Raw genomic sequence first — 17,414 nt, 5'->3', positions numbered from 1 at the left:
GGTATTACCTAAGATATTGTACACAGAAACAACAAATTCAGGAAAGCAAAAGACAACATAGGCTAACGCAGCAAGGGAAAATATGGAATAGTTGTGCTAGAGCTGGGCTTGAAGAATGAGTAACATAGCTGAATGTCTTTGTAACACTGAGCTTTTTTACAGGACTGTATTGAAACCTTGGGGGCTAGGAAGATAAAAAAGAGACAATCGCTACTTTGAAGTTTACAGTGTAAGAGAAGAAATGAAAGGAGTAAAAAGAGACTCGGGCGTGGAAGAGGAGCAAAAGTATGGAGAAGATGGAGAACTGACGAGGAGAAAGGATGAGGGAGAAGGGAACTAAATTAAGATTATTGTTAAAATCAATTTTCTCAGCTAATGAACATGTGGGAAATATTATCACATACATAAAAAAAAAGTAAGGCCACAAGAAGTTTTTGTTCTAATGGCAGAGGGACTGCCAATGACATACCTATTGTATGAATTTGCCAAAGTGTTAAAAAGAATGACAAGAATGGGTTCTGCTCAAAAGTGACATGATCATGGTCCATAACTAAGAAAAGCCTGCTAAAATGACTTACGTCATCAGGTTATGGGGATAAGCCCTCCACAAGATAGTTGGGTCTGAGATGTAGTTTTCCTAAGAAAGAAGATATAAAAATTAGCCTATTGAGTATAATGCAAATTTCTTGGACAATAAGACAGTATTTTCATTTCTTGCACATTTATAGATTCCCAGATCGGGCTCCAAAGAACCCACTGAAGCTAAAACTTCTTAGTTGTTTTAGTTATCTTTGATTCAGTTGAATTGCTTATTTTAGCAAAATGACAATCACTATGAAAGATATGAAGTCAAATAGCGTAATTCCTGGCCTTCAAAATTCTTCCAATCCAATAGAGTAAAAAATACATGTATGCGAACAAACATAAAACAATAAAAAAACAGTAATGGTACATAACAGAGGCAACAACACCTACAGGAGAGATGAATTTTGTCTTGGGTGATCAGAAAAGGGTTTCAGCAAAGATGTAGCACCTGACAGGAGATGGAGGATCAAGGTGCTGTCAAGTTTTATAGGATTATGTCCATACACTAATCCAAATCTTTTTCTTAGACAACCAGATCTATTCAGTGAGAATTACTGTATACGTAAAAAAACCAAAAACCAAAAAAACCCCAACAAACCTCTCAAGTGACTTATCTTTAATAAGAATATTTTCCTATTGAAATGTATCATTGTTATATTTAAGAAAATTATACAATATTTTAAGCAGAAATTACATATATTTATAAAGTATCTTTAAAAAAATTAAAGTATCATTAAAGCATGAGCCCTGGAAAGATTGAGTCTTAATCTATTTCCAACATTAACTATTACACACTTTGCTTGTTTATTCATCTCTAACAGGGCGATTAAAAAAAATTATGAGTCCTAACAAACTAAAAAATATGTAAACTCTAGAGTGCATATAAATTTCAGAGACTGTTAATACTATCATAAACACTACCTTCCCCCCCTCACTAGTTAGAATGATACAATTAAAGGATTTGATAGCTTTAACTGAAAAGTCACAAAATATTTTAAGTTGCTTGGACACTACTTGGACTGTTTTTAAAAGAAGAAATGATTAGAAACATTACAATTCACATAACCCAGGAGAAGTTATCACTGACTTACCCTTTTTGCTACTATAGAGATATCTGCAAATGACTACAGGATATAAAAACATTCGGCTGATTAAAAACGAGTAAGACTTTTTGAAACATTAAACACAGTTTAGAATTTCTGCTGTATGAAAACTAATGAAAAGAGAGGCTTACTGCTGAAACTTGATTTATACTAGTTCAATAGGAGAATTCCTAATCTTAAATAAGAACAAGAATAGAGAAGGGATTTTCTAAGGTTCAGGATTTGCTTAAAGCATTAAAAATAGGACATCATTTTCTGTTCTGGGTATATAACATAAATACTTTAAGGAATGAAAATTTAAGCATAGTATATACTTACAGATATAAGAATGAATGTGCCCCAAATACAAGAAAAAAGGTAGAATGCACTAAGCTGACCAGATTCATTAAACTTGCTGTGTTTCGTTTTGGAGAAGTGCATTCGCCTGTTAATTTTCTAAAAATAAAAATAACCATTAGTAATTAAGAATATATTATAAGGCATATTTAATATGTGACTACTATAAGTATGGAGAGCTAGTATTTTATCAAGTATAGATTTCTAAGATTGTATACTTACATCCAACACATACTCTTGAATTATGGCATGAATAATTATCGCCACTAGCATGTAGAAGAAAACTGTAGCCAAGTCTTTGATACCATAGTAATAAAGGTATGTTGATTCAGTAGCTTGTTCTTCTGAAGGCCAAAAAGGACAGAACACACATACACAAAAATATACGTAAGATTATAAGAACAGTACTAAGTACAACATAGTTATGGCAACAAACAAAAGAACACTAACTAATAAATAAGTTCTATAGAAACATTATAGGTGATTTTTTTTTGGATATCTTGAGTCTTAGAAGCAATGAAAATTGAAGACTACCCAGAAATCCAAGGCCTCAAGAATTACTTACAAAAGACTTGACACATGTTAGTTACAGCCATCAAAGACCAAAAAACAGGGAAAGGGAGGCCATACTCAGATCCTTGGGAAGACTGTAAAATTGCTATTATCCCAGGTAGCGATTAGGTTGCATCAAAATTATATTTAGCCTATCTGTCTGTCTTTTTAAAGAACTTTTGAAATTTTCTACCTCTTTTCAAACTAGACATTCATTATGATTCTGATAGAAAAACTGATTTAGGGGCGCCTGGGTGGCTCAGTGGGTTAAGCCTCTGCCTTCGGCTCAGGTCATGATCTCAGGGTCCTGGGATCGAGCCCCGCATCAGGCTCTCTGCTCAGCAGGAAGCCTGCTTCTCCCCTCTCTCTCTGCCTGCCTCTCTGCCTACTTGTGATCTCTCTCTAAAAAAAAAAAAACAAACAAAAGAAAAACTGATTTAACCTCTATCTAAATGAGTTCTGACCTACAAGCACTATAGATAGAGGCAACTATCACTTAAAATTGTCTTTAATCCTCGAAATTGTTCTATTTTTCAAAACAAATCTTAATCAAATACTTACGAGTTGCTGCAAATTGTTCTCAAGCTTTATGTTTATGGAAATTATTTGATAAAAAGAGCATTATTCTTCTCTGGCATATTCAAATTTCAAAACAACTTTGTGATTTTGAGTGACCTGATATCTAAATCACTAAATCAAATGTGACTGACCCTTGAACAGCACAGGTCTGAACTGCGTGGGTCCATTTACCTGCAGGTTTTTTTCAAGAAATATAGTACTGCCAATGTACATTCCTGTCCTTACGATTTTAATAACATTTATCTTTTTAAAAATAACATTTTTTTCTCTAATTTACTTAATTATAAGAATGAGGTATATCAAACATTTAACGCAAAATATGTGTTAATCAACTGTTTATGTTATTGGTAAGGCTTCTAGTCAACAGTAGGCTATTAGTAGTTAAGGTTCTGGGGACTCAAAAAATTGTATGTTGATTTTTGACTGCACAGGGGTCAAAGCCCCTAACCCTCTGCATTATTTAAGGGCCAAAGGCATGTATACAACTATGTAACTAAATTAAACCCAATTAATTCAATGTTATATAACTGGTCCTATATTCTAAATACAGAGCCAATACTTGTCTTGAGTATATTAATATTTAATTAACCAAATACCCTCATCCATGCTCGTTAACTGTATAATTGTATTCAACTACAATCAACTCTCAATAACAACCTGACTTTCACATTGCATAATTTAGAAATAAAACTTTTAGGGCCGCCTGGCTGGCTCAGTTGGTGTAGCACGTGACTCTTGATCTCAGGGTCATGAGTTCAAGCTCCACATTGGGTGTGAAGCCCCATGTTGGGTGTTTTAAAATTTTAAGCCTACTTAAAACAAAAACAAACAAACAAAAGAAATGAAACTTTAAAAAAATAGAGCCTGAGAGTGTAGTTTATAACTCCTAGAGCTTACTGACATTTAGAGGTAGACCACAACAAAAACACAAAAATAAATTAGGCTCAAAAGGACGATTACTTTAGGTCTAAAACATAACTCATAGGTCAGAAAAACTGAACCTAAACATTGTATCTTTAGAAACCTTAGTTGAATAATAACACTTTAAACAAATATATAATATCTATTCTTAGAATTTTCTTATGAAAAAGATCAGAGGGAAGAGAAGGCAAAAAAAAAAAGTTCTCCCATGGAAAGTCAAGTTCATTTACAAAATATACAATCAAGGTCAGACACATAAAATTGGATTTTCATATAATCTATAGGGTGAAGTCAACAAAATACATCTTGCATTACAAAATTAAAATAACGTTCAATCTAATCATGAATGAAATCTATTAAAATCAAAGAATTTAGCATTCATGATCATCTCCAAATTTGTTCAAGTAAAACTTACTTCTATTTAAATAGAAAATCTTGAAAGAAAACTACCTACCTGTTACAGGGAGGGTAACATTGTACTGAAGAGTAACAAAAATGATAGAGGCTTTTGCTGTTATCTAGAAAGAAAGAATGAAAAAAAAAGATCAAGTCAGTTTGTGACCTTATCCCAAATAGCAGATCAAGGAAGGAAAACATTGTAAGTGCTGCCCCCAAATATAAGAATCAAGGGCACCCTAGTTCTCGAGGCACTGTGACAGGCATAACTGAATTCCTGATCACCTAGGGGTTGAGCCTGGGAGTGCTGCAGTTTAGATGAGTTTGTGTTATTCCTAACTTTAAGAATTCAAAAGAGACACTCTTTAGTTTCAGTAAACAGGGATTTGACAAAGAGTCTCTACTCTAGACCTATACAATGAACAAAGTTCCTATAAAAAAAAAATTGAGGGGCACCTGGGTGGCTCAGTGGGTTAAAGCCTCTGCCTTCAGCTCAGATCATGATCCCAAGGTCCTGGGATCGAGCCCCGCATTGGGCTCTCTGCTCAGCAGGGAGCCTGCTTCCCTTCCTCTCTCTCTGTCTGCCTCTCTGCCTACTTGGGATCTCTGTCTGTCAAATAAATAAATAAAATATTAAAAAAAAATTGAAATGCAAATTAAGAAAGAAAAGGAAGCGCGGTTACCACCACAAAAATGATTCAAAGGTGGGGTCTGTGGTGTGTGTGCGTTTATCTCTCACATACCTGGGATAGTTAAGTGGTCAATAAATATTTAACTGACCTGATTATTGGTAAAAGTAAAGTGGTCAGAACAGAAAAATGGAATGCTTACTCAGTATTTATGGGCACCAGGTAATGTGCTAGACAAGAATGAATAACAAAGACGAACGATACAATCCCTGACCACCTGTAGCTCAGTTGGGTCAGGAAGATGGGTAAACATATTGTTATAATATTATAGAATCAGGTATTCTATAATATTATAATATGTTATACATATAACATATAACAATATGTTATAACAATATAGAATACCTGATTCTATAATATTATAAACCAACAGGTATTCACGATAAACAATTATTTTTTTGTTTTTGTTTTTTTTTCCTGGCGTGGGGAATGAGGCATTTTCTGGAAAAGCTTCTCAGAGGATATGGTGTGGAACTGCTTCTTTTTGGAAAACAGAAGTTCCCTAGGCTCGTAAGAGGGGATGGTGAGGGCAGCATAGGTAGAAGAACAGAAAGCACAAAGGCTTTCTGCACAAATAGCAGCAAACGAGGTCCGGCATGGATGCACATCAGTAAGCAGTAGAAAAGCCTAGAAAACTTTTCAAGCACCAGAAAGGGCCTTCTTTGTTGGACTAAATACTTTAGATTTTATTTTGACACAACTAGACAATTAGGAGGTGGGGGAAGTTCATTTGTGCTTTTCGGAAAGATCATGGATACACCTAGTAGGTGGTCTTTCAAGCCCCCTCAAATCCATTCTCCACACTGCAACCAGAATCAACTTCTGACCATGTTAACACCTTTCACATGCCCATCCATCCCCCACCTCCACCCTAAAAATTCTTCTCTGGATTCCCATCCTTCCTAGGATAAAAAATAAAATCTTTTTTTAAAAATATTTTATTCATTTATTTATTTACTTACCTATTTATTTGTTCACTTACTCAGAAAGCATGAGTGGAGGGGGCAGAGAGAGAGAGAAAGAATCCCAAGCAGACTCCTGGCTGAGTGCAGAGCCCAATGTAGGGCTGGATCCCACAACCCTGAGATCATGACCTGAGCCAAAATCAAGAGTCAGACGCTCAACTGACTGAGCCACCCAGGCACCCGAGGAACAACATCTTTAATGTGGCCCATACAGTAATCCAAGACCCTTCCCCTCTGCCTCTTCACTCTTAACTCAGATCACTGCCTCCTGGATTCCTCCCATCACAGGGTCTATGCACATGCGATTCTATCTGAAACCCTGTTGAAAACCTTCCCCCTTCAGATCTCAGTTCGATCACACCTTTTCAAGAGAGCCTTTGTGAAATTAACAAGTGTGTTCCTTTTTTAGAAAACACATACTCTCAGTGTGATAATATCACTAATTTCTGTCACACTCATTAGAAAGTAAGCTCCGAAAGAGCTAGGACCATGCCTGTTTCTTCACTGTATGTTTAGAGCACAGCATGGGGCCTGACCCATGCTAAGTGACTGATCAATTCTGTTAATACTACATAAAACATAAACTGGATTGAGTACACAAGTCAAATATAAGACTTCTGCAAGAGCCACATGAAAGATAGTAAGGCCTGAACTAAGGCAGTGGTAGTGGGACAGAGACAATTCTTTTGAGGCAGAATAAGGTGTGGGAGTGAGAGGAAGAATCAAAGATTATGTATGGATACCTAACATCTTGAATAAAGGGGTGAAAAGTAACACTATTAATAAAAATGTGGAATACAGGAGGAGCAGCAGCTTTTAGGGAAAAGAGAAAACTCTGAGCTTTAGATGGACTTAGATTTCTGTGAGATATTTCGGTGGAAAGAGGCAGATAAGCCTAAGCCTGGCACTCTGCAGGGAGATTCTTGCTTAAAGACTTGGGAGTCTCTACTTATAGTAGGTAGTTGAAAATGTGGGGGTACATAAATCATCTATGGAGACAGCATTGTGTTTGTAGAGAAGTAGGACAACATCACAACTGTGGAGTGGGCAGAGAAAAAGCTTGTGGCAAAGAAAGAAGAAATGATCAGACAGGCAGAAAGAATGAAGACAGCTTGATGCCCCCAAGGCCAAGAATGGAAACATTTCAAAAAGGTGTGGTTAATAAAGTCGAAATTTCAAAAGACACTTGGCAGGAAAAGAGGACAATGGACTGGACATTTTAAGAAGCCATCAGCAGTCATGGCTTGAGTGATTCCTATGAAGCAGTGAGAGTAAAAACCACACCACAGACTGAAGAACACAAGAGAAACAAAGTGGTATCCAGTGATGGATGCCAGGTCAAGATTTATGTTGTTTTTGAGACTGAGCGTATGTGGGGGCAATCAGGAAGATGCCAGGGAAAAGAAAGAAATTAAACATTTAAGGGGGTAATGGATAGAAAGATCTGGTAGGAAATAAAATGTGAGGACAGAGCTAGAAGTTAATCTTGAAGTTTTCTTCTTAAATGGGGAAGAAGGCAGTAATGGATAAGACAGATTCAAAAGGCAGGAAAAATGAAGAAACGAACATCTAGTAAATTCTTATTTTTCTCGTGGCAGAGAAAAAACAGCAAAGCCATCTGTTAAGCATAATTAGGGATTTGAAAGATGAGTATTTATTTCACTCCTATAGGGAAGGAGCTGGCCAGAGAAAAGTAAAAAAGATCACTGGGTGTTACTGATGTCTGAGATTAGAAACTTTTGATTTGTAATATAATCTATCAGCACAAGTGAATGACTTTCTCTGGCAACCTTTAGCAATCCACAAATGCAGAAGCAGAGAAAAGGCAGAGGGCGGGCTGACTCCACAGTTGGATATTTACAGGGCTAATATGGAGAAAAGACCAAGAGGGAAAGGGAGCTGAGGTCTGGGGAGTGTGGACAAGTAGTTAAAGTCTGCAGGGAGAGAGCAAAGCAATGAGGGGGGCAATGCACCATAAAAGCTTAGACTAGGTGGACAGTCAGCACATGAGCAGCAGAATGAAGGAGGTGAAGCGACATGAATGTCGTGGCTGAGTTCTGCTATACTGGAATTCAGAATCTGGAAACAACACAAGCCTACATGATAAAGTCCATGGTATGGCCACTAAAGTGAGTTGCTTAAAAAAGTCACCTGCATAGAAAAGGCCAGCAAGGGTTCTGGTACTACCATTTGGGTCATTCACATGAATGCATCAGAGCAGAATAATGGCATGAGTTTCCAGGGCAACACTGCTTTCATGTGATTACTTTTAATAAAGCTGACTGATGACCAAACTTCATTTTTTGATATCTTTATTCAGACTCCACATATATCAACACATACATAGTTTCTCTATATACCTGTTTCTAGTTTAGAATATGAGGTCACCATTACTGTAGCTAAGAAAACTTCTCAGGAGTCCTTTACAAATGACAAGTGAAATTCTTCAAAGATACATTTAATATCAAATGTCAAAAGCAACAAAAATTAGATTATAGTTTTATGGTAGGTTTCCAAATAAAATTAAAATCGGGTCTCCAGCTATTTTAGCATGTGGCATTAAGTACAGCAAGAGGAAAAATAAAACCTACACACCTCATAAAGTTTATAGAAAAATCATGCTACTAGCCATTTCCGGGCCTCCCTAAGCCTCACACTCCAGCCAGCATTACTTTAAACTAACATTACAATCAATTAATAGGAAGACAAATTAGTTTGGAATAAAATAAGCTGCAGAAATATATAATACACTCACAAGTAAAAATAACTGAGTTTATGACAGTTTTGGATATTGATAACACTGCTTTCCATTTATAAGAAAAGAAGGAAACTTACTCAGATACATCTTAAACAGGCTCCACAAACTCTAAGGAATTATCTAATTCTATGTTGTATGTAATATCATGAATATCCTAATGTTTCCTTAATCAAGAGGTCACCAGTTTGGGGTTGCTATTTTTCTCTTGTTCAAATTATAGTGTACTTGTTAGAGGCAGGTGTGATTTACTACATTGACTATATGCCTGAAAAATAAGGATAATTTCTGAATATCACATTCTATTTCCCCATCACTTTAAGTTTAAATAAAATTACGTTCTTAAAAAACGAGATGGAAAGAAAATGTGAGCATTAAGATGAGTCATTCTTAAAAATACAAAAAAACCCAAAAACAAACCCAAACCCTCCAAAATGGTTCCAAGATTTGGTTCCCCAAATCGGCACGGCACAGACGACCTAGACTCCTGAAAAGAAGCACCCTTCCAGAAGAAAATATTCCTCTTGGAAACCCTAACTTCTCACTCCTCTTATCCTCACCTGGATTCCCAAGCACCCTTCTATTTTTCAACTGTTCAAATTTTCCCAACTCAAATACGAAGCCATTAACCAAAGACCATGATTTGTATTATGTGGACAGATACTGACTGTAATTAAAACCACGATTTCAAAATTTACAATCAATTCTTGATAACATGAAGTTTCTTGGAAATCAAACTTAGATTTTTCCAAAACAGACTACCTTTTTAAAAAAAAATCAACCTTTTTACATAGAATCTCTTTAGAAGCTAACCATGGGACACTTTTTTCACCGAAAAATGCTGTCTTCTATTTTCAACTTTGATAAATATCTAATGAATGATAATAGCTACTATTTATGGCATGGCTCCTGTAAACCAAGCACTGAACTAAAGCCATGATACACGTTAGTTAATTTAATTCTCCGAGTAACCCAATGAGCCCTGTTTTATAGAAAGGAAACAAGTTCTGAGAAGTTAAATGATCTGCCCTAGGTCACCCAGGGAGCAAGTTGCGGAGCCCTAACTTGAACCCGGCCCCTTTAGCTACAACATCTATGCTTCTACAGTATATTTATATTGATTTTTCATTTTAGTTAGTAATACAGTATCTGTTATCACTCTGTCAATTTCTCCATAAATCCTCCGACATTTCCTTAATATATTTACACAAAAGGCCTAAGAAGTTCGACTGCAAAAATATCAACTTCTCTATTATTCTAACACAAATACTGTAATTCTATAGTTCTGCTAATTTTGAGATTCAGCAGCAATTATTTTAAAACTCAAACAGCCAAACTAACTTTGTCAATTTTTCCTGATATGTATATAACATGCACTCCAATCCTAAAACTTTAACATGTGGTAAGAAAAACATACAACTTGCACAAACTTTGCTCTTCCATATCTTACATTCTCTATCTCTCTCTTTTTTTTTTTTTTTACTATTTATTTGACAGAGAGAAATCACAACTAGGCAGAGAGGCAGGCAGAGAGAGGAAGGGAAGCAGGCTCCCTGCAGAGCAGAGAGCCCGATGCGGGGCTCGATCCCAGGACCCTGAGATCATGACCCGAGCCGAAGGCAGAGGCTTTAACCCACTGAGCCACCCAGGCGCCCCTCTCTTTTTTTTTTTTTTTTTTTTAAGATTTTGTTTATTTATTTGACAGAGAGAGAGATCACAAGTAGGCAGAGAGGCAGGCGGGGGTGGGGGAGGGGAAGCAGGCTCCCTGCTAAGCAGAGCCCCATGCGGGGTTTGATCCCAGGACCCCGAGATTATGACCCCAGCAGAAGGCAGAGGCTTTAACCCACTGAGCCACCCAGGCGCCCCTTACATTCTCTTTTGAACTAAAAGCTTCTATTTAGATCTTTGTTGTCTCTATTTAGATTTATAAATTTTATAGATTTACACAGAAATAAAAACCACTCTCTATTATAAAAAAATCACTGACATGGGGGGGCTGGGTGGCTCCGTCATTTAGTCCTTTGATTTTGGCTCATGTCAAGATCTCAGGGTTGTGAGACGGAGCCCCTTGGCAGGCTCCACGTTCAGCAGAAAGTCAGCTTGCCTTCTCCCTCTGCTCCTCCCTGTGGCTACCCCCCTCTCCAACTTTAGAAATAAAGTCTAAAAAAAAAAAAATCACTGATATGTGAGGCAAAGTATAGGTGGTGAACTTCCCGAGAAATGTGGTAAGAGACTGTGAAATCTTTTACAAAAAAGCGAAGTTATACCATTTCTAAGTGTCAGGATTTCTGATTAATATTCCATTTCACTCAAAGCATTGTAAATATACCCTGCAGGTAATATTATTCTTAGATTAGATTTTTAGAGTCAGGAATTCTTACCATATGGAGATGGGCTATGACAAGTTTTATAAAATTGTTGAATATACTGTACATATAAAGGTATTACTTCTAATATCAAAACAGAAAGTATATAAAAACATAAAATTCAGAAAGTGAGTACAAATGTTTAGAATTGCACTTTTAATATGATACGCTCATATAGTACTTTAAACAACCATGAGACGCAGTCACACCATATTATCTGATCCTGGTAACCTAACAATGGCTGTGAGAATACCACAGGTGCTGTTATTTCCTTAGGTTGAAAAACTGAGGCTTAGACTTGGGTCACCTGATAGGTAAGTAGCACAGGGCCAGCCTAAAAGCGTGGGACATAATGTTAGTTTCCTTCTTCTACCTTCCGCTCCATCATACCTACTGCTCCTTAGCAGTGGGCTAAGTGGAATAAATGGCACTGTCAGGAATAAAAACATCTGTGTAGATCCAGAAAAGCCTCAGAAGAGAAGCAAAAGTAAACTAAAATTTTAAGTTATCTCATAACATTTATAAAACCCACGTGGACTCCACTTAAAAATTTTATTCATCTTATGAATAAAAAAAGTATTCAGCTGTCACTGGCAGTCTCATTCTACTAGTTTTTCTCAAGAATTTTTAATGTCATTCATCCAACAAATACTTTTTAAGCACCTACTATGTTCCAGGTGCTATTCTGGGCACTGGAAACAGAGTAATAAAACCTCAGTTTCTGCCCTCACTGAGGTTATATTCCAGGAGGAGAGAGACAAACAATTCATAAGTAAAATAATTAGTGTATTTAACGGGGCATAGCATCTATACAGAAAAATTGAGAAGTTCAAGAAGGAATGGGCGTGTGTACTGAGGAGCGGAGGAAAGAAAACCGTAGGATGTTATATACACGTTCACCTTGCAAAGTTTATTACCCACATTCAACAGCTGTTAAATAAGTCATCAAAATACTAGATATGTGGGAAGAGAATTTACACACTCCTGACATTTCCATCCTCTCATACTTCACGAAACAAAAAGAAAATCTACTCGGCTTCTTGGCACTGCTGTTCAGAAGCGAGATTTACGGATCAGACCTTGTTCAAGGGAAAAGCAAAAGCACGGCAAAAAGTTCGGCAAGTGGCAATAATACCGGTTCGGGAGAGAAGAATGAAAACAATCGGGTGTGCCTCAGTGTGCTGAACTCGTGGCGATCACTCGCTGCCCCGGGCCACCGCCCTTCAAATAGGGAGCGGACGCCCGGTTCCGTCGGTTTCGCGTTCATCCCAAACTCTGTCCTACAGGCGTCCCCCGCCCCCCGGCCCCCCGCCAGGCCTGGCCTCCACGCATCTCCAGCCCTCGCCCGCCAGACGCACTCGGCCCCAGGGCCAGCCACTCGCCCGCCCGCCCGGAGCCAGCTCGGCAGCGCAGGGGCCGCCCCCGCCGCCCGCCGGCCCCTCGCCGGCTGCCACGTAACCCTTCGCGGGAACCAGGAACTGCGCGGCGCGGCCGACGGGAGGGGACGGGGGCGGGGGCGGGGTGTGCGCGGCGGCTAAGGGGGCGACGCGGCGGCCCCCCGGTCCTGCGGGCGGCGGCCAGGCCTGCCGGGGCTCGGCAGCCCGAAGCCGGCGCGAGGCAGGGCAGGGCAGGCCTCCACCTCGGGGTCCGGGGGGCCGGTACCTCCCCCGCCCCGGTCCGGTCCCCCGCGGTCCTGGGCCGAGGGGCCAAGGCTGGAAGCCCGAGGAGGGAGCGACGGGGCGGTTGGGGCGCGGGGCGGACTCACCTCGAACATGAGCCCCAGAAGGAAGACCATCGCCACACAGGAGACGATGTCCGCGTGATTCTGCAGGATGAATTCGTGGCTCAGGACCGGGGGGCTCTTAGTGCTTTTCTTGCGAATCGCCATGGTGAAGCCACCGCCCGTGCCTGCAGGTGCTCCTCCCCGGCTCCGCTCTTTCCAGCTGCTCACCGACTAGCTGCCGCCGCCGCCTCCCCCTGGCTGCTCCTCACAGCCCTGCCGCTGCCGCTCGCTGGGGCTTCACTTCCCATCCCACAGCCAGTACGCAGCCGCCGGGGCCGCCCGGAAAAAAAAAAAAAAAAAAAAAAAAAAAAAAAAAAAAAAAGCAAGCAAGCCCACAGCGGGGGTGAGCATGCGCACCGGGGAGACGGCACTCGCTCGTGCCGGGGTCGCCCCTGCGAGCCCACAGCGCCGCCTGGGGACCGGAGGCCGTCTGCCTATGGCCTCTCCTGGGTAAGGAATTAGAGTGGCACGCCCACTGCTCCGCTCCAGGATGGAGGTTGGCAGTCGTTTGAGGCGCGAGCTTCCCGCTCCTAGTTAACAGGCTGAGTCCGCGGCGGGTCGAGAATGGCCACGTGCTGTGGCGTGCATGGCCGAAAGCATTGCCTTCCCTCCCTCCTGGCCTCTCTGGGCTTGGGTGTCAGTGCTTGCTTTCATATAGATTGTCACTTCTTGTAAGCCACAGCCACCACCACGGTAATCAAAACATGGGATTACAGTCTCACTACACAAGGGTAAGGTGACTTCTTCAGTTTTAGTATCTTAAATATTAACTTCAGAGTTATTTTAAACACTGTTGGGGACTTAAAAAAACATTTTTTGAAAGCTTGAACTAGTTTTTGTTTTGTTTTGTTTTGTTTTGTTTTAAGGAACAGTTCCTGTTCGGTCTCACCTACATCCCCATCCCTCCCTGCCTCTCACTGAAGACAATCAGAATTTGTTTGGGTTTACTTGCCTGATACTTATTAACATTTCTTAGTAATCTAGAGAGATGGTACAAAAGGTTTGTGGGAAAGACAGATCTTCCTCTTTAATCTTTCTACCCAAACTAAGACTCTTTTGTGTTCTTTCTCTTAAATCACACCACTCTTTACCTGTTTGCCAAATCCAGAAACCACAGTCATCCTGGACTGATACCTTTTAGCATCCTTCCATATCCAAACTATTGTCATACTCAGGTAATTCTATTCCTTTTCCCCCTTACCACTGCCACAGCCTCAGGAGGAGACTTATCTTTTGGCTACACAATTCTCGACAACTTTGTTGAATTGCTGAGTGGTTTAAGATGATGGGTTTTTGAGTCAGAATTCTGCCACTTATTACCTGAATGGCGGTAGACAAGTTACTTAATCTGAGAGACTCGATTTCCTCATTTATGTATTCATTTATTCAAAAAATATTGAGCATCTACCCATATGCAAGGAAACTGGGGATAAAGAACTGAATGGAAAATACAAATTAATCTGTTCTTAGGAGCTTTCATTCTAGAGAGGGGAGAGGATCTTTAAACAGGATTTGAAAAGTGAAACAGGTTAAGTTGAGATGAGGGTCCTGGAGAAAAAGAAAGTAAAAGGAATAGGGAAAGCATGGGGAGGTTACAGTTGCCTGAAGACCTTAAGGAGGCAAGGGACCAAGCCATACAGCTATCATTTATAAAGAGAAGGCACTTGTAGTTAAAATGTGATGCAATTACATGAGACGATTCCAGGAAAGTGCTTAGTAGAGAGTTAGGGCTCTCTACGAATTAACTGTTGTTACTGTTCTCCTTTCCGGTCAAGTGATTACTAGTTTCGCTTACCTCCAAATCACCTTTCAGTTTTTACATTACAATGATGCATCTAACAGGTTCAAAAATTTTTGATGGTTTTCCTTTTCCTTCATGGATAGCTAGGAGTATGAAACAGCCCTTCATGATTTGACCCTTGCCTACACAGACAGGCTCAAACCCAATCTCAGTGCAAGCATTTCCGACCCCACACCTCTAGATCACACTCTCTTTCCATGCTCCCCCCAGCTTTGTGTCTGCTGCTGCTTCTGTCTGGAATGTTTTCTCCTATCCTCTTCATAGACCCAGCCTGCTCCCACTGTGCCTTCAAGTCTCATTCATGTGTGATCTCTTTGAAACCTTTGCTGACTTCTATGACTGATCTAGGCATTCTGTCTCTTAGGATTCAACTGTATTTTTTTTTTTTTTTTTTTGGTAAAGATTTTATTTGTTTATTTGACAGAGAGAGACACAGCAACAGAGGGAACACAAGCTGGCAGAGAGGGAGAGGGAGAAGCAGGCTTCCCACCAAGCAGGGAGCCTGATGGGGGGCTCAATCCCAGGACCCTGGGATCATGACCTGAGCTGAAGGCAGAGGCTTAATGACGAGCCACCCAGGAGCCCCTCAACTGTATTTTTTGAAAACACATTTTAAAATTTTAACTTAAATTTAAGTTTAATTTAATTAAATTTAATTAATTTAATTAACTTTAATTTAAGTTTAAATTTAACTTTAATTTAAGTTAAAATTTTAAAATTTTTATAATTTTTATCACATAGTTCACCTATTTCAAGTGTACAATTTGGTGGTTTTTAGAACATTAACAAAGTTGTGCAGCCATCCCCATATTCTAATTTTAGAGCTTTTTTATCACCCTCCAAAAAAATCTTGTACACGTTACCACTCACTCTCCATTTTCCCTCACGGACTTGGCAGTCCTTGGCAACCACTCATCTAGTGCCTCTCTAGATTTGCCTATTCTGACATTTCACATACATAGAATTGTGGTCTTTTCTCACTGGCTTCTTTCACTTAAGATAAATGAGGGTTTTGAGGATCAGCCATGTTGTAGCATGTATCAGAATTTCTTTTTATGGGCAAAATAATATCTAGTGTACCGTTATATCATATATTATTTATCCATTTATCAGTTCATAGACATTCGGTTTGTTTCTCCATTTTGGTGATTGCAAGTAATGCTGCTGTAAGCATTAGTGTGTAGGTTTTATAGGGACTTTTGTTTTGGGTGTCTATCTAGAGTTGCTGGTCACATGGCAACTTTATGTTTTACTTTTTGAGGAACTGTCAGACTGATTTCCAAAGGCGCTGCACCATTTCACCATCCCACTAGCAATGTCTGGGGGTTCTAGTCTCTATTCAACCTTGCCACTGTTTGTTATTTTTCTATCGAGTAATTTTATCCCTCCCAGTGGTTTAAGGTTGCTTCTTATTATGTCTTAGACGTGCATTTCCCTACTAATGCTGTTGATTCTTAGCCATTTCATGTGCTTGCTAGCCATTTGTATATCTTTGGAGAAATGTCTCTTCAAATCCATTGCTATATTCTGGGTTATTATTATTTTTTAATTCATTAAGTTATGAGTTTTTAAGATATATTCTAGATACGAGTCCCTTTTCAGATAACCTGATTTGAAAACATTTTCTCCTAGTGTGTTTGTCTTTCTGTTTTCTTGAAGGTGTTCTTTGGAGCACCAAAGTTTCTAATTTTGGTGAAGCCCAATGGATCTGTGTTCTTTTTTATCATTTGCTCTTTGTGTACTAAGAAATCATTGCTTATGGGCCACTGGGGCCCATAAGCAATGACAGTTGTCTGTCTTCTGCTTGGGTCAAGATCTCAGAGTCCCTGGATGGCATGGGCTATCTGCTCAGTTGGGAGCCTGCTTCTTCCTCTGCCTTTGCTGCCCCACCCCTGCTTGTGGTCTCCCTCTTACTCCGCTCTCTCTCTCCAATAAATAAATAACATTTTAAAAAGAAATTATTTAATGCAAGATGACAGAAATTTACTCGTTTTTTCTAAGAACCTTACAGTTCTAGTTTTTGCATTTAAGTCTATGATAATCAGTTGTTTTTTGTACAACTTCTGATAGCTTCTGTTTTCTCTGTAAAATATGAAATGAAGTCATCAGGAGTGAGGATGAGGTTTGAAGAGAGGATGGGGTCAAACTGTGGGAGGGTGAATGGATTAGGGGAACATAATCAGACAGCAGAGGCTCCTTGAGACTTGTGGACATAAATTCAAAGTGAGACTTGTCTGCAGCCACACCCCCTGCTTGGATCCAGGTGTGGAGAAAGCAGAAAGCTGGGTTTTGCAAGGCCCATGTGGCAGAGGGACGAGGATATTGAGGATGTTTGCAGATAAGGGCAGGGCTAATGAACTGAACACTGTGAGGGGTGGTTGTGTCCTGTCCTCTATTACTTTCCAGCTTGCAGTCCACCCTTTCCTGCTGTGAAAGGCAAACCTTTGCAGACTCCATCCCTGAGGCTTTCTTGCCCTCTGACTCCTAGTAGACTTTGGCCAAAGGAAGGCACTGGTCAAAAAATCCGAGGAGAGTTTTGGGGATTTATTGTCCCTGATTCCTCCTTGCTTTACTGTTTCTGGA

The 17,414-nt window shown here is 39.7% G+C and overlaps 1 protein-coding gene across 1 annotated transcript in view; it reads right to left on the bottom strand.

The window, feature by feature from the left end:
- TRAM1 (translocation associated membrane protein 1) overlaps nucleotides 1–15,278 on the bottom strand; it is a 33,055-nt gene extending 17,777 nt beyond the window's left edge. The window contains exons 1-5 of the mRNA XM_046022336.1: nucleotides 13,013–15,278; nucleotides 4,531–4,594; nucleotides 2,247–2,368; nucleotides 2,007–2,123; nucleotides 579–637 (exon numbers count right to left, since the gene is read on the bottom strand). Coding sequence (XP_045878292.1) covers nucleotides 579–637; nucleotides 2,007–2,123; nucleotides 2,247–2,368; nucleotides 4,531–4,594; nucleotides 13,013–13,135 — 485 coding nt within the window. The 5' untranslated portion in view covers nucleotides 13,136–15,278. The remainder of the gene's footprint in view (nucleotides 1–578; nucleotides 638–2,006; nucleotides 2,124–2,246; nucleotides 2,369–4,530; nucleotides 4,595–13,012) is intronic.
- Nucleotides 15,279–17,414: the final 2,136 nt, after the last annotated feature.

The sequence above is a fragment of the Meles meles genome, chromosome 1, assembly GCF_922984935.1.
Source record: "Meles meles chromosome 1, mMelMel3.1 paternal haplotype, whole genome shotgun sequence".
NCBI classification, from domain to species: domain Eukaryota; kingdom Metazoa; phylum Chordata; class Mammalia; order Carnivora; family Mustelidae; genus Meles; species Meles meles.
The sequence above is the reverse complement of the archived record's forward strand: the minus strand, read 5'-3'. Positions and strand labels throughout refer to the sequence as shown.